Here is a 27,740-nt window from a genome sequence, read left to right as displayed (position 1 = left end):
GGCTGGACACATAGCTCGAAGAAGAGACAATCGTTGGACAAATCTAGTCATCCAGTGGTATCCAAGAAGTACAAAACGTCCACAAGGTAGACCTAGAGGCCGCTGGATCGATGAGATGATGAAGTTCTGCGGAAGTACGTGGCAACGCAATGCACAGGACCGAGATAAGTGGAAGCAACTTGAAGAGGCCTTCATCCAGCAGTGGATAGATTCAGGCTGATGATGATGATGATGATGACTATAATTATAGTACGGTTGGCATCACTGCTTGGTGAGCATAGATAACGTGAATAGAAAATAAAGAATCGAAGTAGTCTATGATCGAAGTCTAGTGTGGTGTTTTTGTTGTGGTGTGCTAAGCTACAAAGTTCTTTCGTGATAGCGTATCAGTGACAAAATAGTAAATAGTAAACGTGCAAAACAACAAAATTTGTAATTCACTACATGTAAAAATCAGTATTTTCTTTCCCATATGCTATAGTTTGGACACAGAATACTGTCCGTGTCAGTGACTTGTTTATTAAAGTTTTCTAGTAACCTACGTGACATATTATTATTATTTTAAAGTTGGGAACATAATTTACATTATAATATAAAGTAAATTAGGTCGACCATAACATTTGAACACGCTTCTGGCGGTAGACAAGTGCATTGGTTAAATGAATATTTAATTCAAGTGACGTTACTTTTTGTGCCTGCTGCTGTCGTACTGCGAATAAACTTTTTGAAAATCTCGCGTCAATTCTTAACTAAACTTGACTAAAGTAATTTTAATTTATTAACAATCAAGTTCAAATTTTTAGTCGACGTAGTTCTTTTAGAATTACTTTAAAATCTGTGTTTTGACTTATTGCTAACCTAACCTTATATATGAAATGAATGTCTCGCGAGCACACGCGATAGAAGTGAAACTTTTCATTTTGCTCCAATTTAATAATCTTCAACGTCGTTAATGTAACTGTGTACAGAATTCTCGTCCTCTAATCCACCCCATCTTCATTTCCACATACTCACAAAGTTATTAATCAGTTACGTAGCCTTCCTGAAATATTTGTATACATTATAGCCAATGTAGGTAATATGTATTATGACTTGCTTCGAATTCCCAACTGGTGATTTCTGTTATCGTTGAAATTTGTAATGAGAGTTGAGCAATTTACACGGTTGGCTGGTCGACTCAATCAAAGCAATCCACCTTGTCTGTTTTTATCCTCCTTATCATCTTGCTACAACTTCAATGGTGTAATAAAATTGATAGTATGTTTGTCTGTCAACTTAACATGGTTCTCTAACATGGTTTGAGATCGACCACGTTGCTTTTAGATCGACCACGTTGCTTTTAGATCGACCACGTTGTTTTTAGATTTATTTTTGAATCAGCTATGATGCGTTTTTGAAATTAGCTGGATTCACTCTACCAGCGAAATAGCTGTACTGTGAATGCAGTGAGATAAATTCAAGAGGCCGCCTCATAGTTCATCTGCACACATTGTGTCGAAAGATGCAGCGCCCCTGTCTACGTTCCTTTAAATATCCAAAATTTATCGATGACATCCTGTCTATCAACAACACATAATATAATATTTTTAACTACCATTTTAGAATAAAATAAACTTGGTGTTTTGAGTTAATTGAATGGAAAAAATGTCTTCTGTCAAAAACGTGTTGGTGATTGGCGGTGGTGGGCGTGAGCACGCTCTGTGCTGGAAACTGTCTCACTCGTGTCACGTGCAAAACATTTATTGTGCCCCCGGCAGCTTTGGAATATCACAGTGCGCGAAAGTGACCCTTGTAAAGGATTTCAAAATTAATGACTTTCAGGTAAATTCATCCATACTTAATTACATTTCATCAGCATATTCAATCCTAAGAGGATCATAATATATTATGGACTGACCTCCAAAGAATGGAGGTTGCATTAAAAAAATTCTGTTTTTATGAAAAATGGATGTTAGCCCACTTGCTCAATATGTTAGGGCCAAACACACATTGAAAAACACATGTGAATTTGTCAGATCTGGTATTCGAACCTGGGACCCACAACATAGGCCAATATTTTACCACTCAGCTATTGTGGACGTAAATTCATAATATACACTTATAATTTTAGTACTTAGTCAAAATAAGTAAGGTTAAGTTTTGTACCAAAACCTGCTTAATTTAATTTAAAATGTTCCAAATCTATTGAAATCATAGTTGATATACTATTTAGATAAACAATCACAAATATCAATTAGTAGGTATGTAACCAAAACAAGGTGTTAACACAGGCTGTCGATTATTATTGTTACCGATTCAACCATAATATCATGGGTCCCAGGTTCGAATACTGGATCTGGCAAATACATAATATGTAATTGTCTATGTTAGTTCAATACCGCGGAATAACCATTTGTCAAAATGTTCAGGGTGAACAAAAAACCTTGCAATTTCATCAATAAAAAGATAAAAAATAAATTTAAATGCAGTTTATTGTGTTTTCCTGTTTTATATTAGAAAATATATTTTTACTATCTTATGCATCTGTGGCCATATATTTCCATAAGATTATTTTGTAAATCAGTTGGACCTTATGCAGTATTGCCGCAACTCTCCGCTCGTCCGCTTTATTGGATCAGGGATATACGCGGTCTTGCTTGCTTCTTTAGTATGGATAATTCATGCGCAGTATTGATTTTAACCGAGTGTAAGTGCTATTGGTCAATTTCAAAATTTGAATGCACCAATCAATACAGCTTGTGCCGTTTAACGGAGAGTGCCAAAAACGCGTATTTTGAACATATTGGCTCATACGCGGTATTGAACTTACATAGATGATATATTGTTTTTCAATGCGTGTTTTGAGTCGGAGTATGGTCCTGATAGGTTGAGAAAGTGGCTAACATCTATTTATCGTCAAAACAAAAATTTGTTAATACAAACCTGCACTGTGTAAAGGTCCATATGATCTTAGGATTGGACATGTTTAGGAAACACTATCAAACATAATACAAAAAGTTCAAATGTTTCCTTCTATGTATATATACTTAGTTCAAAATCTTTGAAGACGGTGTGTCAGAGACGTATATTGAAGGACCTGTTACTGAAAATATACCTAAAAACCTAATGCAAAATACAGTTGAACTTGGTTATTACGAGGAAGATGGGACCGACTGAATTTTCTCGTTATAAGCATTACTCGTTATATCGTTGTATAACATTTTTCGCGCCACGTTCTATTTAAGCATAGAACATAAAAAAATCTGAAAAACCATCGTAAAAATTTCAGAAACAAGCATGGCATTCATAAACTACCAAAGAAGTTGCTTATTGTAATGAAGTGCTGAGACGCCGGCGCTGGTAGGTACCTCCTGACTTCACAAAGCTTGGATTTTTTACATGCAAATCATAAACTAAAATGTCAACGAATGTTTCCTCATTACATCCGAAATCTCGCTATTTCCGTGATCGTAATACCCAAGATCGACTGTATATATATTTTTGAGATCCAAAGATTTACAATTTAAAATTATCTGTATTGAATAATTTTATGATTGTTTTGTAGTTATGTTAAGTTCTGTTAGAGGTGCAGTAGATAACATTGATTCTTCTCATGTATATAAAGGAATACAAGTTAATTTTGATTTTTATGTCATTGATTCTCAACACCTTGAACTTATAATTTGTAATATTCACTCAAGTAAATAAATAAATTTGAATTTATTTGTTCTATTTTTGCAGGCAATAGCCAAATGGTGCAAAGAAAAGCTAGTGTCACTCGTGGTAGTAGGTCCAGAAGATCCCCTTGCAAACGGCCTCGCGGATGTCCTCAGAGCGGAAGGTATTCTCTGCTTCGGTCCCTCAAGAGACGGCGCCAGGATAGAGGCCGATAAAGACTGGTCGAAGGCTTTCATGGTTCGACATAATATACCGACAGCACAGTATCAATCATTCACAGACAATAACGCGGCTAAAGATTACATTCATAGGTGTGTATAATTTTTTTTCTTATCACATCTGGGAAGCCTATCTTTTCGGATCAGAAGAAACATCGTGATATAATCAATTAAAAAAAATAGCTCACTAGATTTAATATAACATTTTACTTATATTCTAGGGTTTGCAATCTCAAGATTTTGCTTGTTTTCTTGATTCCAAAATCCCAGGATTGACAATAAGTGAATCCTGTGATTTTAGGATTGGGTAGTTATGATTGGTATAATTTTTCGATAAAAAATAAAATGCTCCTTTTATAAACTAAAGATCTGTAATTTAAATAATTTGACAAATATTAAAATGAATCTAAAGCGCGAAACCAAATTGAGGTGCATGTCGCGGACTATCATGTGACGTGTGAGAGTGTGATGCGAGTAAGCTGCCGCTACGGGAAAAGATTGTGTAATGTCATTTTTCTTGGTGTTTAAAATGTTATGTTGCAAAATCTGCCAACATCCCCAGAACAACAATGAGGTCACCTCACGTTGAACTGCACTGCATTGACACATGCATGACTCAATGAATGTTGTTATCATCTTCTACATGCCTACACTTTTCTGTCATGTCAAAATCACTTTTTTTTTATTTTTAGCGGTTCACTATGTAGTTTCTCTATTATCTATGGTCTGCAGGTTGGGTTCTGTTTAAAATATTATCTATGGATGTTATGTCGGAAGTCATTTTAACATACGCACACATAGAAACTGTTAAAATTAATTGAAATTAGAATGAATAATTAATAACAACTCAAATTAAGTACTAATACATTATAGTTGGCACTCTTCATCAGTGAATTTACGGAGATGGTGCTCGTTCAAAAGCTTCTGCAAAATGACGAAACCATAGACTAAATTTCAAGGCGTGACAGTGGGCGACATGCACCTCAATTTGATTCGCGCTTTAGTATTTTCGTACTAATTTTAATGGGATTACGAGATTAGCAAAATTGATTCAATACAAAATTAATAACAAAAAATAATAAACAGTATTTTTAGTAACATAAATTCACATTAAAGACTAAAAAATGACCTTGTTTTGTCTAATTCTGGGATTGAAAAATATGAATACCTGCATTGATAGTTCTTAATCCCGGTATTGAGAAGTCCTGATCCCGGGATTGAGAATTCTGTCCTGGATTGCAATTCCTACTCACTACCCATTGGGTCTGTGAGCCATTATTTTTATAGCTTTGAACTAATAGAGTATCTAGAAATAACATAAAATAATACATTTACGATACAAATATATCAGAAGTTGATTATGCCATCTTATAATGCAGTTGAATTTGTTATTGTCGAAGCACAATGTTTATCTCGTAATAATTTAAAAAATAAACACGCGCATGAAAATATCACAATATCACATTGGTAATTTCTGTTTGTTATTTATTATTCATATGAATTATTATAATTATTGACAGCTGACATGAATTTGGAGACATTGAGGGCACGTCTAATCTCAAAAAGTTTTATGGCAATTTTACACCTATTACAATATTTTGATTTTTTTTTTTTAATTAATTGCAATAATTATTTATAAACAAATCACTAAAAATATCTGTAAACTGGCAGAGATCAATGACATTATTAATGGACAACGCACTCAATACAGTAGCTAGCAAGTAAATTTGTGCATAGCGACATTCGCACATGCATAGGTAGACGTCACGCAATTTCCATTATGCGATATCACGCATCGGGAATTTATAGCAATATCACCTTTATTGTAATAGCGTTAGAACAGTGTTTCTAGTGTCAATGTTCATTTGAGCGAACCTGTTCGAACCGAACCATTCGGCAGACCCGACGAAAAGCATCGGGAATTTATAGCAATATCACCTTTATTGTAATGGCTATGTATATATATGTATATATATATGACACAGGCTATATTATAAATTGTTCCATTTTTGTAATATGAACGTGTTTATGCGTAATATGTGAAAAACAATATGAGTACTTACCAGACCTAGGATTCAAACCTGTGACCCACGACGCTATAGGTCTACGCTTAAGTTGTAACGGTTGTTTTAATAATGTAATATTTACCTTTCATTGTCTCAGAAAATAAATCCACAGCATATTTATTTTTACATTTTTCTCTAGTAACGAACCATGAAGAATCAATTGGCGAAAATTTCAGATTGATAAGACCAATATAAAAGTTGCATGGGCAGCGACAAATCTCTAGCAGTGTAAACTGACCGACCTGTATGCCCCTTCCATTGCGGTACACTAGTGTCCTCTGCGGTATTGGATCAGATGATATTTTAGTTGAGTGGGTGTGCCACTCAAAAAATTGACACTCAAACCGCTGCCCTGAATACGAAATCACTGCTATTTCATCTAATGATATATCGTCAATAGCGTTTCGCCGGTTAGACAGTTGGTTTCAACTTTTTAATTCTGTGGAATAAATTGCAACCGTGTGTACAATTGAGAATATTATTTCGTTAAGTTGGAGTTGCCTCAATTATCTGTGTGTAAAGGCCTTACTGGTCACTTTGTGAGTGTTTGCCGACTTCAGGGAGACATTTGAAGTCATGCAGACGAGATGTGATGGCGTAGCAATAGTCGATTGCATGGAGTGGGTGGATTTGCTTTTGTTTCTTTTCAAATGTAACTATTGTTTTGTCCGTAATACCAGTGCACCTTTCCCCGCTTTGGTTGTGAAGGCTGCAGGTCTGGCGGCGGGCAAGGGAGTGGTGGTAGCCGAGTGCAAGGAGGACGCCTGCCTCGCTGTAGATGAGATGCTGCTGCACAAGAAATTCGGAGACGCCAGCTCCACCATCGTTGTCGAAGAGCTGCTGGAAGGAGAAGAAGTCTCGGTAAGCGGATATCTTAATATTATAAGGTTGTACACATAAATGTTGAACGAAAATTGTCTATGGAAATAAAGCTTTTATAATATAGGGTTAGTGCAAAAATGCTGTATTTCCATTTTTATATTTAAGAGAGTCAGATTAGACATATTATTTATTTGAAAGAGATATCTTCTAAAATAATTTGTTCATATAATATTTTTATAGCATATAATAGAGGTGCAGACGGGCATTTGTGTATAATATAACTCAATTTCAGTAAAAAACTGGACATACATCATCTGTGCCTTCTACAATATCTTTCATATACCCATCAATATATGAGGCGTCTAATTACAAAAAGCGACAAGTCCACAATTCAATATTTTCAGGAAACAACGTTTTTATGTTTCAAGCTTCAATTATTTGTTTTAACGTGAGATTATTTTTTTCGTTGTATACTATGTCGAAATTAGAACCAAATGACAATTTGTTTCAGCCGATAAACTCTTAAATGTAATAAATATAGGCAAAATAAAATTGGACTTAGCGCTATTTGTATCTCATTTTTTAATTTACTCCGCATAAGGCACATATTTCCGTGGCACTGTCATGAGTTTTCCAGATGCTTGGGAGCATGGGAGACGCCCTTTTCAATATTATACGTTCCCTTATTGGTTGACTTAAACACGCGCGAAATCAACCAAGCTTTAAATAATATGAAACACGGACTTGGCGCTTTTTGTAATAAATAGATACTTAAAATATTTTTTTTCGTAGGGTTATGTCGCGTTTTGGAATTTATAGATCAATACATATTGTGTAAAATTATACAAAGAATACGTGCGTATTTTTCTCTCGATTTTGACCAAATGTGGACTTATCGCTTTTTGGAATTAGACGCCTCATATTATGAATACTCTTACAGTAAGGATAATGTTTAAATTAACTGCATGTCATTTCACAGTGCAGCTTCAATTGCAGCATCATGTACTGTGAGATTTATTATCCAAGGCCAAAGACGCCTTTCATTAATGTTGCAAACCTATAAGAAGTTATTTTATAATATCATTATTTAGATGCGTAATCACAAATATTAATAAATAAATAAGCAATCAAACCAATAACAACAGATTGCTCCCAACTTAATTAACATTTTATATTTTCCATACTAAGAAAATTGATTTCCACTGGCTTCTTCAAGAATCACTATTGCATTCATCATCATCAGCCTGGATCAATATACTGTAAGCTGCATTTCAGACACTATTTCATCGATCTAGTGTCCTCTAGATCTACCTTTTGGATCTTTTATACTTCTTGGCTAACCTACCATAAGATGACTAGATTTGTCCAGCAATAATGGTCTCTTCTTCAAGCTATGTGTCCAGCCTATTTGAATAAAAGGTTTTCGCATACTATTACAACCTTAATAATGGTTTTTTTTGATAAAATATAAAATAAGATAATAAAGTTATTTTTGTTAATTCTACTTTAATTGAGTCATTTACGTTGACGGTGGTTTCGGGCTATAAATTCATCATCGGAACGCTTGACTGTTATAATGGACTACCACATAAACAACGTTTCAGTTTATACATTACATCCTTGCTTGTATTTGTACAGCTATACTGTTGTAATACAATAATTATAGTGCATTGACCGAGAAATAACATTTGAATTAGGGTGTTTCATTTTGAATGATTCAAATTTTCTACCAATTTAGAGTTCAGTAGATTTTTCTTTTTGTCGATTCCTGAATAATTCAGCAATCATAAAATAAAAAACAAATCATAGAGAATCAAAATAATGAAATTTGTCTTTCGTCTGTGGTCAATTAAGGTTCTGGCACACAACGCGATCTGTCGCGGCGGGAGGCGATCTAGTTGTATATACACGATTGCATCATCCCCGCTACATACAGGGCGATCTGTCGTAGCGAGCCAGTCGTGATCGCAGCGGGCAGCGATACAGTTATACAAAATTACAAAATGACCACGCGATCTGGGCAATGGCGGAAAAGAATACACATGTGCCCGCTAGGAAACAACCACGATATTAGATCACTCACAAAGATATCATGGTCTGTGTGACGTTCTTATATCGCTGACCGCCACAACGATCGCGCAATCGTTGCCTGCCACGATAGATCGCGCTCTGTGTGCCCGAGCCTTTATTGTCTGCGAACCGATACTTTCATAATATAAATTAGTTTACTTATACGCTATTATCATTTGAATTGATTTGAATTGTACACAATATTATAAATAACATTTCTTCTTTAGTTTTGTAGATTTATTTTTATTATTGTTACCTATTGCAGTGAATCAAATTATCTACCTAAGTTCAATGGAACAGCATAATTTTTTTATCTCTTCAGAAGTTGATGAGAAAAATAGGTCAGACATTTTAATACACGTTATAATAACATTTATCAATCTCTTCGTGTTTCCAAGAAGACCTGGATTCATAACAGCTGTTTATCTCGGTTTTGTATCACTGTTTTTAATGCATGAAAGCAATGTCACCTAAACGTTTTTGAGCAATCGATTTTTACAAATTCTCATTATAAAATTTTGTGCTACCCTATTTAATATTTGGAGGTATGATGAAGTGGTGGTAAATGGAGAGTCGTTGTTGAGATGAGAGTTTATTGTTTGTTACAAGAATACACTGAATACAATAATGAGGATGATAACATGATATTATAATCGCTCGTGAGGTAATGATGTACTGATGAGATCGATATGATCAAGAAATTAATTATAAAAATGTACTTAGAGACCCAATTTGAGTGAAATAACGGATGTACTATGTTGAGTGAAGAACTTGTGACAATAGCAGCACGCCTCGAGACGGACTCGATGAGTTGAGTGAGGATTCATAGATTGTCCTTCTTATTTATCTTAATGCAGTACATATACAGTCGACCTCGGTTATTACGATCACGGACATAGCGAGATCTCGGATGTAATGAGGAAACATTCGTTGAGATTTTAGTTTATGATTTTCTCCATACATTTATTCACTTTCAGAGTACTTTATGACACTAATTAAGTGTCTAAGTACCTAATTGGTGTTTTCGCCGAAAAAGTATCCAAGCATATGGTTGAAATTTCATGTAAAAAATCCAAGCTGAAGTCAGTAGGTACCTACCAGCGTTCATTACAATAAACAACTTCTTTTGTAGTTTATGAATGCCATGCTTGTTTCGGTTCGGTTGTGTATTTTTGTTTGAATTGCGACTTTTTGTGTTATGTGCCCGCTCATTTAAAAATACATATTCTCTGATATAACGAGTAATGCTTATAACGAGCAAATTCAGTCAGTCCCATCTTCCTCGTAATAACCAAGTTCAACTGTATTACAATAGATATTGTCTTAATTATCAATCAAAACAAACACTACTGGTCTAGTTGTGATGGAGGAAACGGTGACAATTATTATTTTAGTAATGTTTTGTTTAAATAACAAAACCTACATATTAAAGTGTGTCATTCATTTAATGCTGAGTAGCTCTACAAATACATGATCACTACAATCTTCTCTGGCTCCTCTATGGTTTAAGGGGTGGACCTTGACCACTTTCAATCGTGATATATAATGTACCAAACCTAACATGACGAACTTCATTGACTTGAGTTGGGCTTGCAAAACCTTTCTCATAGTCACCCAGCAGATTCTCATTCACCTTTGTTACTGTTCAGCACTCAGAACCGTGTGACTACCCGAATGAGTATCCTAAAGATCACTTATTTTGTTTACTTGGTAAGTAGACGAGGTTTCTTCCATTTTTAATCGAAAACTACTGGACCAATATTGATGAAACATCCATATCTTATGAAATACACTGTTGGTTTCTTTTTACTAGATTTTTATGTTGATATCTCAAAAGGCGAAAACGTTTCGAAGTGACAAGTGACGAAGTAAAAGTTCTAAAAATACCGCACCAAATAAAATGGTTAGGTAGCAGCAGTGGGGTGGATTGGTGAGGTGTAGGTAGAGAGTCGGACCACTACATTCACACACAGTCCAATAATGCACTACCAAAATTCACCAGAATAGGTAAATTAGCCAGATTAAATTAATATAGCGGTGGAATGGTGAGGTCAGATTCAGGTGGAGGAGCGCGCGCTTTGATCCAACCATTGTCTATCTCAACAGTTGAAAAGAATCATATGGACTTTCTTAGGTTATTTACATGTTCATTTTTCCGAGAATCGTGAATGGAAATCAGTCTCTTATGTATTCATTTGTTTTCAGGTTTTAGCTTTCACAGACGGCGACACTGTGCGGGTGATGCTGCCCGCACAGGACCACAAGCGCATCGGGGAGGGGGATACGGGGCCCAACACGGGGGGCATGGGCGCCTACTGTCCCTGCTCGCTCATCAGCCCCCAACAGCTGGAGTTTGTAACCAAGAATGTCCTCGAGAAGGCAGTCCACGGATTGAAGTCTGAGGGGATACATTATGTCGGTGAGAAATACTGCTTATTGGTAGGATCTACCTTTATAACTCGTAATACAGAGGTATCACATTTTTACATGAGTTTACACAGTTTTCGACATGACATGTCGCAAGTGCTTGGGGACGGCTCAGTGAGGTCACATGTACCTGGAATGCATGCGAGTTTTTACGCATGAGTCAAATCGCACCATCTGGACAAGGCGTTAGTTTGTAAAATCAACATAGGATTATCGTGTTTTATTTTTTTTTAATTAAAAATTAACCATTTATTATTACCAAATTAACAAATTATATGAATGGCCAAAATCAAATGGTTTATGTCTGATTTAGACCAGTGTTTCTTAACCGATGGTCCGCATAAATTTTCTGGTGCTCTGCAAATTTTTGGCATCCAAATGCCTATGCTAAAAATTCCAATAAAATCTACAAAACCCGTGCATCTGCAAGTGTTTGTGCATTGTATTTTTGTTTTTAAAATAGATTAATGATTTTATGTGACAAAATCAACTGCGATCAGATGTTTCACTTGCACTTATTGTTTTACAATATAGTCGTTTCATACCGCTAAATTGCTAGGGCGTAGCGTAAATACAAGTGCTTTACATTGTTGGGCTTAATACTCGAGAGAAAGAAGACCTAATTGATTTGTCTTCTGATACTACTCTGATATCCAGACATAAAATTAAAACATTGGCTCAGTTTTGGATGTCACTGCATGAGGAATATTCTTATCTTAATTACAAAGTCTCTTGTCCTTATTTTCGACTACATAATCATGTGAGAAGAGTTTTATGGCCATGTCAGTCATAAAAACGAAACAGAGAAATCGAATAGATGTGAATGCAGTGCTTCGTCTATCCGAAACAATGCTGAAGCCATGAATATCAAATATTATAGCAAAGAAACCGAGCAACGCCGGAAAATTGAGATCGGTTTATGTAAATTATATTTATGTGTCAGCGGTCTGTAACACGCTTTTCCTATTTTCAGTGGTCCGCAGGTGTGAAAAGGTTAAGAAACACTGATTTAGGTCATTAGTAACTGTTACTAATTCAATTTTGTGTTTTTTTTTAATTCAAAAAGTGTCCTGTCCCGGTTTTGAAATAAATAATTATGTTAAGTCTACTTATAGATACAAAATGCAATTTATTATGTATAGATATTCAACAAGTCCAGAAGAGAGTATAAAAATATTGTTATCCAGCTAACGACAGTATCTTTGTTTAATTCAGTTCTTGTTTATTATTGTGCTAGTGTTTTGACACAGCGATTATATTGCACATGCGTCAGTTGTGAATACGTACGTTGTCGTGGTTTATTCATCTCTCAAGGCTATTTAGATAGATAGGGTCGCGCCATAATTTAATGTGGTAGAAAAGTGACACGTGTTAAATGGTGGGTCGTAACCCCCAGGACCACGATCGCTTTATTTAATCCGCTCATTAGGGCCTATGGACCTATTTGGGCGTAGAATATTTAACACAAATTCTAATTGAAGTTTTGTACTATTTCATTTAAGTATTTCGGCATCTTCACACATCAATGGCATATGCACACTCACATGGAATACAGTTAATTCTCGTTTATATTACACATTCAGACGCGCACACAGGAAAATGGTTTGGGAAGGGTCCATTTTGAATTTTGGCGGTTGCCACTGACTTTTTTCCATTATATTCTAGTCGCTTCAGTTGTGGAATATCACACTTTTCCATGTATATTCCCCATACCCAGATATTCTGCACTTTGATTCAAACAATAAACACGTATCAGATATGATATATTGCGAGCTGTTGCATCTATAAGTGGTTATGGAATGTGCGTGGCTTGACGGTCATAATTATTGGGATCGTTCGTGTCCGTTAGTATTGTCCACACTGTTTTGTTTTTTGAACGTGCCTTATCGGAATATTAAAGCAAACATTGGATGCCCAGATAGTTACACCAATTTAGAATGTCTAGAGGAGTGCGGCTAATCCATGGAGATGGCTGTTCGACAGCCAAATCATACAGGTCACAATCTTCAGTTATGAGGTCCTGATGAAGAAAAAGTAATGTAAAATAAATAATTTGTATTTTTTCCGTTTCAAGGGTGGGGGGGGGGGTGAAGTAAGAATTAAATATAATTTGTTCTTATTTAATAATATAGAGATGAAATTCTACTAAGTAAATCCTAACTTAATTATTAGATAATTATTTATATTTTTGCTACAATCCTCTGCGACCTGGAATTATTTTTAGTGACCCAGCACTGGGTCACGACCCACCAAACAGGGAATACTGCCTTAGATCACTAGCATTACCTTAATCATCAAATACCTAAGATATGACATATAATCAGACTCTGCATTGCCAACTCAGTGTTTTTCTTGCCAGATCTAGTATTTTTGCATAGTAGGCATCTAGCTTGCAAAATTTGCATCTGGTGTATGGCGTTTGATCGAATGTTTTTTGACACCGCAAACAGCTTAAACAGCAAAAAGCTTTTTGTCCCTTATATCTTACATTTTTCTGCCATCTCGTTTATTTTTGTGAATAACAGTTGGCAACACTGCTTACAACCGCTGTTTAAATGTAATTAAATTGTAAGATTTGTAAAAACTTTGCTTATACTCGTGAATTCATATTATATTTGAGGAGGTTAGTTTCAAAGTTGGTAAACTCCATATTCCACCATTTCCAACAAATTTAGGACTGCAAATAGAATACTTTCTTTTGAAAAACATATTAATATACCGACTAAGTAGGTATTAATTTAATTTAATAAAATGCAATTTTTTTTATAGTACTTTTCCCACGTTCAATATGCGTTTTATTAAATTAAATTAATAATACAATGCATTTCCACCATGAATTCACAGTTAACACAATAAAAGATATTAAAATACAATTAGCAAAAGCGAAATAGAGAGATTAACGTCATTAAAATGAATAAAAAATCATGTTAGTCGTAAAATTTTAAAAATGGTGTCTGACAAATATTGAGAACTTTGCAATCAACCTCCGGCTTAATTCTACCTACCTAACAAACAAAGCTGGATTCGATATTGTATGAATTATATACATACAATGGAGTGATCAAGAAAAATATATAAGAAAAAGTGGACATTACCGACTTTGAAACTAATAACCTCATTCATTTTGTGGTATCTCTGCATGCATGAATGGACTTAACTTCAATAAATATCTACAAGATGAAAAACTTGTGATATCGTAAATTGATCGTAATTGTCAAAACATTGATATGCGAAAGGTCAACATGATCTAATACTCGTACATGATAACACTTGTTATGGAGAGCATCTTAGGTGTATCTTTATTGGACGAACCTACACACTTCCATATTTCTAATTGTAAGCGTAATTTTATCAATATATTATTTGATTGAATGTAGTAATCTTAATGAGGTAATTCTCTTGAAAAATTTACATAACCAATTTGACCTGTAGTACAACAAACATAATTTTAGCTCTCTGTGTTAAAATGCATTTAAATCTTTCCGGGTTGCATCCATCTTATTAAATTACTATTGAATAATTCAGTATCTCGTATGATCCTGAACATAGCTGGATATCTTGGAATTGAATAAAAGCATAATACGATTGTTTTACCGATAATCAATCAAATTATAAATATATTCAATATAATATAAAGGTCCTATGCATAGTTATACTTTCGCTGTCCAGTTGTCTTCCATTGTCGGTTGGCGACTAACTTGCGGTAGTGTCGAATAGAGTAAAAATGTCTTAACATAATCGTATTATTTACTAAATGTTTGACAATTTGAGATATGAAATTTGAATTATAATTTAGATCAATGAATGTCATGTAGTACTATTTTTTATAAATCAATCAAATGTTTTGTTGTTATGGCGGAAATGTAATCAAAAAAAAATGTGTAATCAATCGATGACGTTTATAAAGCGGATTGCACAAAAACATGATAATAACAAAATACGACAATCACAACGTCAATCGAAAGAAAATTGAAAAACATACATAGGAATTTATTAAAATTACTAGGTAGCTTTCAAAGATGTTGTAGAAAATCTTCTTTGTATAGACAGCCTAACTTACTTGTCCAGATGGCGCGTGTCTCTCGAGTACCAAATGTGTGCTGCGCATGCAAATGCATTTCATGTGTGTGAGTTTACTATACTACACAGCAGTGGATGCTGGAGGTAGGCTGTGGAGATCCGACATAAATAGTGCACAATAAACGTTGTCAGTCAAACGTATTTGTTTTTATTGAACTAAGACTACAATGTGTAGATAGTTTATTAAATTCAATAAAACACTGCCTAATCCAAGCCATAGTAGATAATAGTCAAAAAATATTCATTTATCTATAAAATATCTAAAATTATGCCATTATATACCATACATAATTTTAGATATTTTAAAGATGGAAGAATATTATTTATCGATTTTGTTTTGGTTAGGCAGGGCTTGATGAATTTAAAAAAAACTAACCAACACCATTTAGTATGACTGACAAAGTTTAGTGTGCACTATCTATGTGGAATCTTAATAGCCTACCTCCACCCCTCGCTATTGATATGTACTTAAATAACGACATTTTATTGTATTTCTTTCAAATTTTAAAATAAAATAATTAATTGTATTTAGTTTTTGCATGCATTTTACATATGAGATTGCTATATCTGATAGTTGATATTATTATTTCCATGCTTGCAAAGCAATAATTCATAATATTGTAATTGCTTTGTTCTCGGACCAAAATTAGCAGTATACTCATGGCGAAAATGATTTTCAAGGTTTCCCATGTTTTAAATGGCTGAAGGCTAATTTTACATAAACTAAATAAAACGTAGGAGAGCAGTTGATTTCCACTCAAATAACATATGCGGTGAATAGTGACTGATACTGACTATACTTTGCACTACAATAAGTTAGTGATAATATTGAAAAACTATTTTGAAAAAATCCATGATGTTGAGTGATGTTTCGAAAAAATTCAAGCAGTGCAGTGCACTTGTTTGATTATTAGACCAGCCACCACTGGTGATAATATGTTTGATAAGCATATTTGATAATCAAAGAATAATAAATGTATTGAATATATTGATTGATGTTTTGGATTAATGGGGAAATGGATATCCTCATCTACACCAGTGAATCGAGAGTTAACTTTTGATACAAAATTAAGGACAATAAATTTATTTATATCTGAATTCCTTGCTGTAAACCTCATATTGAGCACAGCCAAGTAACAAAGGCATACCTACGGCGGGCTTCAAATCCCGAATCCACAGTGGACGACATTACTTAATTAATGTTACATACAACACAAAAAAGTAAAACATTTCATTCAGAATTGTGCTCTATTGACATAGTAACATTATTCCATTTCCAGGAGTCCTTTACGCTGGGATGATGCTGACACCGGATGGCCCAAAAACCCTGGAGTTCAACTGCCGGTTCGGAGATCCCGAGACACAAGTTATATTGCCACTTTTAGAGTCAGATCTATATCTTATTATGGAGGTAAATTTCCTTCTGCCAGATACAATTAGACTATGTTACATTTACAGTTAGTTTTCATACAAAGTTATATTGATACAAACATATTGAAGAGTCTAAAAATATATAAAAGTGACATTGAAAGAATGGTACCCAGATTAATAAGTCAGAATCAATGCTGATTCATTTGTAACAAACTTCACAGTGTCAAAAACGGCAAGCATTATATATACTGTGATAGAAAATAAAGCCATGTTTTTTTCAGTCATGCTGTTTGGGTACACTGGCATCTCAGAAAATCGAATGGAATCTGGGAGTGAGCAATGTTGGAGTTGTCATGGCATCGAAAGGATATCCGGAGACGTCCACCAAAGGATGTGTTATTAGTGGTGAGTTGGTATTATCAATAAAATTATCGTAAATACGTATCGTCAGTCTGTCTTATACACCTCGTAAATCCAAAACTTTAGTACAGACCTACAAACTTATCTGGAGAATGAGATGGGAGAACCACTGTTGAAAAGTACCCAATCACAACTCGTAACTGGCAAAATCTGACATTCGAATGACGTTTTTCAATATGGCGTCCTATGGTAGTACGTAGTTCTATTTTTGGTCATTCACCAGATAAGTTTGTAGGTCTGTACTCAGTGTTTATAAGGTTTACAACTCAGAGTAATAATACAAAGAGAGTCGGTATTGTTCAGCCATATGAAGTCATGTTCTTTGCGTATAACGCACAGGAGAATCTCAATTTTATTATTATTAACTTAACTATGAAACGTTATACCATCATGTTGCTTCTCAGTACGGCTACCAAATTTAAACACAACATAGTTAATCATATTTTCTACTAAATTAACTAAAAATAATGACCACTAACTTTATATTTAATACAAAAACAATAAATTTCAGCAATACGTGCTCGTAGTTTTTGAATGAATGGAGTCGTTCTAACCAATTTTACCGGTGACGTGTACAAAAAATATTTAATTCAGCCATAGAAATTCTATCTTACTCTAACACATATTGTGGAGAATATAAGCATGCCGAATGCTTTCTCACTCGTAGTTATGGTTCGTTTTTGTTCAGGCCTTGGTTTGCAATCTTTTTCTGTTGTATGGAGACAATTTATGATTTTTTTTGTATTTTCTGTACTCTAATTTCATCATAAATACTATACATTTTATAATAGACAGTCTTATATAAATTTAAAAAAAATACAGAGAATTTAAAAAATTCTCTAGAGGGTTATTATCATGTTGTAAGTTGTGGAAACACTACTCCATTTCATACAAATCAATAATTCTTTAATCATTCTCCAGGATTGAATCTCATATCGGGGCTAGCGGACCACGTGATATTCCACAGCGGGACGGCGCGGTCTTCCAACGGTGCTCTGGTGACAGACGGAGGGCGGGTGCTCATCGTGTGCGCGTGGGCCCCCGTGTTGAGGACCGCCGCCTCGCTGGCCACCTCCACCTGTCGCCAGATCACCTTCCCGGGGGCGCAGTACCGCAGGGACATAGGCCACAAGGCGTTCTTAAAGTAAATAACACTTGCTTTTGTGCACTGTCCTATGTTTGATTCTAAAGCCCTAAAATTATGTTTTGCATGTTTTTTTGTGTAACTATTGTTATTGGAATGTACATTGTGTAATATCGTCGCCAATACTGCAAGAACACTTATTTTGAATTGCGCAAATTTTACAGGAGAGACAAAAAACCATTTTTCTACAAAAATATAAAACTTAGAAATATAGTTTCCTTGGAAGATTTATTTGTAAAATATTTATAATCTACACTAAACACTATGGCTTAGGCCACATAGGTAGGGGCCTTGCTTGGTGGCTACGTGCTAGGTGACATATCCTAGCGAACGCATACTATCGCAATGGCCACACTGCACGCTTCGCGCCTCGCTACATTATTATTAGTCACCTAGTGAGTCTCCCGGCGAACAAACTTGTTGGTTAATTTTATTGTGTCACCTAGTGATTTTGCAAGATGGAGGATGTTATTACACGTAAAATATATTATATGTAATGTTACATAATATATTAGGGGTTATTATAGAGAATAGAGAATTTATGTCCCTTTAAAATAAAATAACAGTAGAAAGTAGAGTTGTTACAATATTTCTTCAGTATGAAAAACGTCAAATACCGTATATTTTGAGGTTATGAATAATGACGCATGGGCCGTAGTGTGCCCATAGACGAAAAAATATTGCTAGGCAGAGGGATGCAAAAGGTTTTAACCTTTACAACAAGTTGTTCCTCGGGTGTTATAGAACATCTGAAATGTGTATCAACCTTTTGTAATGTCTCTTTTAATTTGCCTAACAATAAATCAAACGTTTCCTGGTTCATCCTCAAGTAACTAAAAAACTTTTCACCGTATTTCCGAAATTGTTTGTAGAGAAGTTGAAACTCCAAGAGTACTTCGAGATGAATTGACATTATGAACCCAATAAGTTCGAATTTGAGACTTTCGAAATTTTAAACTTAAATTCTCTGTGAGAAGTAGCTTTCTGGTTAGTTTTGAGAGTGACATATCGTTGTTGACTTGAGCGCTTCCAAATATCAAATGAATTTGTACCTAAGCACGTAGCATGCAATGTGGCAGTAGTGTTTTTAGTAGACAAGCATAGCACCTAGCTTAGCACTAGTGAAGCACCTACCTATGTGGCCGCCGAAGCCTAAAGACATTCAAGGGAAGTCATCAAACACTTTATTTACTAAACCTTCATGAGGGTCTCTCTAAGTATAGTCCAAGCTCTTTGTATAAAACACAATGTTTTTTAATTTTATATTTTTGCTTTTATTAAATTGCACGCTTTTATGTCTAATGTGTTATGTATTTTATTGGCATATCATATTTACTGACATTGAAAATAAACTTTAACATTTCGTAAAAATTTGAATTTCATTTTGTCTTTTATTTCACTTGTTTTCACCTAAATAAATCCATACTCCTTGCATGTGTTGTGAAAGAAAATTTACATACATTATAATGAAACATACCTACTAACATGGATCATTATAGACTGTACAATACATGATAATGCGCATCGTTTGGAGCTTAAACGTTATATGCATTCGTGCCCGGAAATTTGTATGTATGCAGTTTGCCGTATCATACTTTACCGTGAAATGTTGTATCAGAAATATATGGCTGTATATTAAAAACCGTCCAACCTCTTTGGGTCGTATAGTACTGAGATAAAATTGCATGTCTAAATAAAACATAGTTCTTGTGGATTATTTGTTTTCATTCTTGAAGAAACATTATTGTCTGCAATGCTCCACGAACAACGCGTATTTTTTTTTTCATCTCGGTGATATAGAGATGACCGTATAGTATACGGTCATCTCTTTCCGATAAGAAAGGTCACGGCGAACTATGCTACGGTGAAATGTAATACGTATATTTTATGTGTAACCATACGCATCATCTACTAATGAAACCAACCATCTGTCAGTTTATCACTTTCTCCAGCAACCGTCTTAAAATATAACTATTACCAATATCCCAGCTTCTAAAGCACTTCATCATCGTTATATGTCGGCGGGTTATATGTGCTGCCCATCTCCATTTAAGGGTTTTGGCATACTTAATTACACTGCATACTCTTGTTAGTTCCCTTATCCATGCAATTTTTCTTTACTTGCACGTGATGCCCACCATACACTTCTATGTGCCACGTTGTGCAACTTTTAATTTATGAATTCCTATCTATGGATATTTGTCCAAGTTAGATGCAGTTGCAGACCTACTCGAGATGGACACTATCGATTTCAATCGTCTTTCAAGTCAACCGAGTGAATCATTATAATTTTTCTATCCGAAACATTTATTTTTAAACCTACTCCTTGTTTTTTTTTCTGCTAGTTCTTTTCTCAAATTTTGGAGGTTCAGTTCCCTTGAAACGACAACAATGTCGTCCACAAAGCATAGATGACTTGGATATTCTCCAATAATTCGAATTCCTTTGTGTTCCCAAGTGAGTTGTATGAACATATCATTTTCATGAGAAGCCGTAAAAACTTTAGGTGAGATTGTATCACCTTGACGGACACCTTTGCCGATGTGAAATTTTCGAGGTGATTTGTGGGTATCAACGGATGTTGTTGCTTGACAGTACATATTGCGGGTATTTATATAGAGCCTGGAGATTCCTTGGTTATTTAAGAGCTCTATAATGGAGAGATTCTTTGGGTCAAATGTTATCAGAAGTGACAAATTTCATCTTTTGTCAAAATTGTTGATTCATATTTTATTTACATGGTGAGCACTATCGGAACCCATGTGTTTGACATATGGCGGACATGCTCTGACCAGTTGTTAGAACCCACAATTTTTAAAAAGTTTCGATTGCAATTGAAAAATTGAATGGGGTTCTGTTCTATCAAATCAAAAATCGGAACCTTAGTTCCAGGGTACAATTATGTTTATTTTAAAAATGAATGTACCTAACTACTTATACGTAGTTATGGGCATATTATGGTTTGTTTTTTAAAAATTTAAAAATTGAAAATATTATTATCAATATTATTTTTACCAGGTGGAGCACATGGTCACCACAATTTGTAGGTGACCAGTAAAAAAACTTTTATTAGGCATATGGTGGAATAAGTTTTTAGAATAACAGGCTCCAGCATGAGTGGACAATAATTACAAAAAAAAAACACAATGGAACTATCGGTTGTTAAAAATTTTAATCAAGGGTTCCAGTTCCAGTTCCAAAACCACTAAGGGATTAGGATTCCAGTTCCAGAACCAACTGAGCCCCAGCAGTTTAATATGTATGGAGAACATGGGTGTATTGTACAACTTATACCTTTGTCAACGAGATCATTATTAGATGACATCAAAATTAGAAGCCATACAACCTTCTATTCAAATACAGTTTTTATATGCTTTATATTATAATATATAACGGAAGCTGTCAAAATTCTATGGTTACATCGAACAACAATATATCAGCAAACAAAAAAAATACCAGTTTGATATTGTCAGCTCTATTCAGTCTAAGCTCTGTTCAATTCAACTTACCGCGAGTCATAATTATAATCTATTGTTATTAGTCTCCCGCACGCTCGGTGAATAATTAAATGTCTCAAAATCATCCATTTTTCCATCGGTTTGCCATTTTGGGGTTGAAACTCTTGATAGCACATTTACTCATACACCGTCAGTATATTTTGTAAACTCATTTGGCCTTTTAGATAGTTCAGCATTTTAAATCTTGGTACAAACTATACAAAATTTCAGCTGAGGCTTATTTAGACATTCATACACTGTTATTACGTTTACATGTCAATGATAACAAAAATAAAAAAATACATATATTCATAATGGTAGGGTACATAATATTACGTGTTAGCTTCAACCATGTGGTATTATAATTTTTTCTTGCAGTTTCTCTCGGAAACATTTGGATACACAAAAACGCTTTGATGTTTGGCTGAGCTATAAACATCTCAAGATTAAGTACTGCCTTCTACACATGCTTCTTCTATTAAGAAATTGAACAATGGTTATCTTTTACTAATTTAGACTTGGAAACCTATCGTACCTGGACAGCGGAGTGGACATAGAAGCCGGTGCAGCACTAGTCAAAGCAATTGAACCAGCGGCTCGCTCCTCTCACCGCACAGGAGTCCTCGGGAGACTGGGTTGCTTCGGGGGACTGTACCGCCTCGCCAAGGAGTCTTATATCGATATTCATGGCAACAAGGTTCCGTTCAAGGATCCTGTCCTCGTTGAGGGAACTGACGGTGTTGGGACGAAACTCAAGGTGAAGGGTTTTTATATAAAGTAATACATGTCAAGAATTAATTGAAACATTCTTTTGACTTAGCCAGGCCGCATAGCAGGAGATAATTCTAATTAGAGGTGTCATTCTGCCATTCCAGATAGCCAAGGAATTGAACAAATATGACACGGTCGGCGTAGACTTAGTTGCCATGTGTGCCAATGACATCTTGTGTGCGGGAGCGGAACCGTTTGCCTTCTTGGATTATATTGCCTGCGGAAAGTTGGACTATGACGTGGCCACCATCATCGTGGAAGGAATCGCATCGGCCTGTAAAGAGTCCGGCTGTTCACTGTTGGGTAATTAATTGACTTATAGCAATATTTAGGTCTTCCCAATTCCATTCTTTTGAATGATGATAAAACAAAATTAGAAAATTATCACATTGGAGTATAGTTATAGTATAGAAAGGGTTTAGAACAATGACTTCCATGGTGGGCGTTACCGGCCTCTTGGGAAGCTATAGAAGATTCAAATGTGGTAGTGGAAAACTATACAGCAATGAGGGGCCCCGGACACCAAAGAATATCAATTGACACTTCTCACCTTTACTAGTATGAAAATTTTTTGTTTGTAGTCATTGTGTATTATACCCCGTTACGTGCATGGATTTCCTGCTGACAGTATGTATTATCGCAGCTATAACAAGAAAATGCATGAATAAAAAAAGTTTGGATGCTTCAGAATTTTCGCGCGACAGTTGGATTTGTTTTATATCAGCACCTGCGCAGTAGAACGATAGTGGCGAACCTGCTGGAAAAAAACGAGCTACCGCTCACTCGACTCGACTCATTTTGAGGTTAACTGATTTTTATGACTCAAATAGTATCATAAAATGCCCTTTTCTGTGTAAACAGTTATTGTTACGATAGTTTAAAATACTCACTATTGGAGCAAGTAAATCCATGCATGTGTACAGGCGCTATTATGCGTTATCACTACCCTCCATTTTGGTAAGAGAATTTCTCAACTGTCACTTTGTGTTTTGTTTTCTTTTTTTTATCGTCTGTATTTGGGATGAAGGTGGATAATTAGACACCGGAATTGTGATGGAAAACGGCGAGTTTATTTACGTTAATATTATACTATACAGTTACATTTTGAATAATTTATTTTATCCGTACGAAATCAGCGTGCTCGCGGTTTAGCTGTTTGTCGCGATCTCCGCGCCATCTTGTGATTTTTTTCAACGAGAGCCGTTGGCGAAAGAATGCGACGTTGCAACATCTCCAACGGTTATATTATAATCTACTCTACGGCATTGCCGGCTCGGCTCTGTTATTATTACGAGGGTGGGTCAATAATTCCTTAGAAAAGTTTTTATATTTGTATTTTTTTTATTTCTCAACATAATCTCCTTGGAGCTCAATACACTTGGTTAGACGTTTCTCAATTTTTTTTAAACCGTCAGAAAAATAAGTTTTCGGAAGGTCCTCAAAATAAGCATTTGTCCGATCGATGACTTCTTCATTTGAAAAAAAACGTTGTCCACTTAGCCATTTTTTTAAGTTTGGGAAAAGGAAAAAGTCACTGGGGGCTAAATCTGGCGAATACGGTGGGTGGTCGACCAATTCGAACTTCAATTCTTCAATTTTAGCCATTGATCGTAAACATGTGTGAACACGGGCATTGTCCTGATGAAAGAGGATTTTTTTCCTGTTTAAATGAGGCCGTTTTTCTTCAATTTTGTTTTTTAGCTGGTCCAATAAAGATGCATAATAATCCCCTGTTATTGTTTTTCCTTTTTCCAAATAGTCAACGAAAATAATTCCACGTGCATCCCAAAATACAGTAGCCATAACCTTACCAGCTGATTTTACGGTTTTCGCCTTCTTTGGACATAGTTCGCCTTTCGCAATCCACTGCTTTGACTGTTCTTTCGTCTCGGGAGTATAGTGGTGTATCCATGTTTCATCTACAGTCACAAAGCGACGAAAAAATTCATCCGGATTGCGTTGCATGAGCGACAACAGGGCTTTAGAGGCCACCACCCTATTGCGTTTATTGTCGACTGTGAGCAAACGCGGCACCCATCTTGCAGAAATTTTTTTCATGCCCAATTTGTCATGTAAAATAGAAATGACGCTACCTTTTGAGATCCCTGTAACCTCAATTATCTCACTCAACTTTAATCTTCGGTCACTTAACACCATATCGTAGATTTTATTGATCATTTCTGGTGTAGTCACCTCTACAGGACGTCCTGAGCGTGGTTCATCCTTTGTTGATGTACGACCACGTTTGAATTCATTTAACCAGTTATAAATAGTTGCAAGTGAAGGAGCAGATATGCCGTGAACTAAATCCAACTCATTTTTTATTTCCTTTGCTGTTAACCCTTTTATATTAAAATGTTTAATAACAGCTCTAAACTCAATTTTCTCCATTTTTGTAAACAAGCAAATTTTTTTTTTAAATGTACGAGAAACACACAACAACCCGACCAATCTGATTGAAACTTCGCAGCATACTGAATCGGTAGTGCCGCTGCATGAAAACAAACCGCTTACAGTACTAGTCGCGCCACCTGTCGGCTTTTCTAAGGACTTATTGACCCACCCTCGTATTTATTTTCGTAATCAGCGCTTTATTATTTGTTGGCTTCGATACCGATTCGGGTCTCTTCAGATACACAAAGACATCCCCAAATGGGGACCATACGGGGGTGTCACAAGCGCACCTCTCCGGAAAGGCCCGAATGGGGATCGGGCCAACTAAGGGCTGATTACGATAGCGTGTGTAACTGGACAGTGCGGCGGCTTGATAAGGGGTGGTTGCGTCTCTAGACGTTGAAGGATCGAAGCCCTCCCGGTACGTCGGCGGCTGGAGATACTCGGATGCAGCACTGTAGCATAGTGGTTCGCGGTTCCCAGGCCTACCGTAAAGCTGCTGAGAGAGGAGGGCGTCGCGCCCAGCCCTCTCAACACCCTCGGACCGTCGGCAACCGGAGAGTTTCGGATGCAGCACTACGCCGCTTTGTGGGCGTAGTGGTTCGCGGCTCCCCATGTCTACCGTACGGGCGGATGCTGAGAGAGGACGTCGCACCCAGCCTTCCCAACAGCGACCGTCCGAAAATCATTCGATCCCTCACGAAAATGCATACCGGCGCATTACTCGACCCCCTTTTTTGCTCGCTTGCCCTGCCGCGGCTATCGAATTACACGCACTACACTGATATTATACTAATATAATATGCAGAAAACTTAATTTAATACTTAAATGGCTTTAAAGTTTATAAAAATAATTTTAAAAATATATCAGGGCCCGAAATGGACCGGAACGCCATTCTGCCTCATACAACCGCTCCGGGTTGTAAAATTTTTCACTTCGAGCACTGAAATAACTTATTATACATCGCTTCCAAACACAAAACACTTAAAACTAACTAATCTATGATGCTAATGGCTGAGGATGCTGCTTGGCTGCTTTCCGCTGATGGAGGCTGCTTTGCTCAGCTGAAGAAGGCCGCTTTGTAGCTCTCTTCATCCTGGTGCATCTGGGCCAGGGCTGATTGCAAGGCTCACAGACACGCTGCTGTTGACGAAGAGGGCTCAAGCGGCTGATGATGCAGGGCATTTGACGCCGTTTTCCCTCGTTGGAGCCAGGGTCTTGCCCGATACACTCGTCCGTGGGCCAAGTTCGCTGGCGGATGCAGTTGGTCGGGAGTACATTGGGAGCTATGACTTCGCAATCCGGGTGTTTCTGCTCTTTTCTTCACTGGCTTGGCTTTGGCAGCATCCTCTTTCTACTGCTTTTTTATTATAGTTTGTTGAGCGCCTCTGGATGTTTTTTCCTCGCCGTTTCCTATTCCGGTGTTTAGATCTCAGGGTGTGTGTCCGGGTGAAAGAAATTTCACCTGCTTCTTGATTCCAGACGATCAAAATCAAGAAGCGTAGTCCCACGTTGACTGGGGCCACTTATCACTCCCCTCCATTTTGGTAAGAGAATTTCTCAACTGTCACTTTGTGTTTTGTTTTCTTTTTTTTATCTTCTGTATTTGGGATGAAGGTGGATAATTAAGACACCGGAATTGTGATGGAAAACGGCGAGTTTATTTACGTTAATATTATACTATATGGTTACATTTTGAATAATTTATTTTATCCGTACGAAATCGGCGTGCTCGCGGTTTAGCTGTTTGTCGCGATCTCCGCGCCATCTTGTGATTTTTTTCAACGAGAGCCGTTGGCGAAAGAATGCGACGTTGCAACATCTCCAACGGTCATATTATAATCTACTCTACGGCATTGCCGGCTCGGCTCTGTTATTATTATTTATTTTCGTAATCAGCGCTTTATTATTTGTTGGCTTCGATACCGATTCGGGCCTCTTCAGATACTCAAAGACATCCCCAAATGGGGACCATACGGGGGTGTCACAGCGTGTATAAGAAAAAACCTGCATTTAAATAATTTTTGATCAGTATATTATGTCACTCTGTGTGCTTTTAAGTTGTCAAACTTTTGCTTGTATATGAACAAATATGATAGGTATATATTATAAGTTTTGTACCAGTATATATTATTTTATATGTTTTAAGTCGTGAAATATTATTCTTGTATAAGAACTGACTGACAAAACATATGGCTTCTCACAGAGCTATTTTTACATTGTATGTAGATTGTCCTAAAAATTATGATGCATTAATTATTTTACATTGAACATCTCAGGGCTCGAAATGGCCCGGAGCGCACCGGAGTGGCGTTCCGGTTTGTTTGCTCGTTCGTTTGATCGCTCTGTTTCGTGGCAAATAATAATATAATAACCGTCTGAGCTAGATAGGCCATATAACAAAAAAATCCAACATGCTTATTTTTATAAAATACACATAGAATTTGATAACTATGTTAATATCTTTAGAAAATTGTCGAGCGCTCCGGTTCGTTAACTTTTCCATTTTGAGTGCTGGAATATCTGGCCGATATTTGATAGAAAGATCTTCGCAGTCACCATAACACCATTCAAACAGTTTAAAGGCATGATATCAATTTCATCCGTTGAACTTCACAATGTAACTCCTGATTATTTATGTACCATCAATCAATTTTCTTATAGTTATATAAATTGTTAAATATTGTAACCATTGATATACTACTGGATGAATCATATGCTTCTTAAAATGACGCCCGATTTTCAGCGACTCGGCCAGTGTTAAAACTTACTGTTTTAATATCAGCGGACTTAACTCGATAT

The 27,740-nt window shown here is 36.0% G+C and overlaps 1 protein-coding gene across 5 annotated transcripts in view; it reads left to right on the top strand.

The window, feature by feature from the left end:
• Window positions 1-288: 288 nt before the first annotated feature.
• The window catches only part of Gart (trifunctional purine biosynthetic protein adenosine-3 Gart), a 40,529-nt gene continuing 13,077 nt past the window's right edge, over window positions 289-27,740 (top strand). Inside the window, exons 1-10 of one of the 5 annotated variants that reach the window (XM_085944979.1) lie at window positions 289-432; window positions 1,603-1,821; window positions 3,721-3,968; window positions 6,622-6,802; window positions 11,039-11,252; window positions 16,621-16,751; window positions 16,993-17,116; window positions 18,053-18,275; window positions 22,289-22,529; window positions 22,648-22,846. In XM_085944979.1, coding sequence (XP_085801105.1) covers window positions 1,636-1,821; window positions 3,721-3,968; window positions 6,622-6,802; window positions 11,039-11,252; window positions 16,621-16,751; window positions 16,993-17,116; window positions 18,053-18,275; window positions 22,289-22,529; window positions 22,648-22,846 — 1,747 coding nt within the window. In that variant the 5' untranslated portion in view covers window positions 289-432; window positions 1,603-1,635. Of the gene's footprint in view, window positions 447-647; window positions 765-1,602; window positions 1,822-3,720; window positions 3,969-6,621; window positions 6,803-11,038; window positions 11,253-16,620; window positions 16,752-16,992; window positions 17,117-18,052; window positions 18,276-22,288; window positions 22,530-22,647; window positions 22,847-27,740 lie in introns of those variants that run through there. The other 4 variants (XM_085944978.1, XM_085944975.1, XM_085944976.1 and 1 more) reach the window with 4 other exon arrangements.

The sequence above is a fragment of the Rhyacophila brunnea genome, unplaced genomic scaffold, assembly GCF_057557595.1.
Source record: "Rhyacophila brunnea isolate RB1 unplaced genomic scaffold, BYU_Rbru_1.0 scaffold_17, whole genome shotgun sequence".
NCBI classification, from domain to species: Eukaryota; Metazoa; Arthropoda; class Insecta; order Trichoptera; family Rhyacophilidae; genus Rhyacophila; species Rhyacophila brunnea.
Note: the sequence above shows the minus strand (reverse complement) of the source record. Positions and strands in the feature narration are given on the sequence as shown.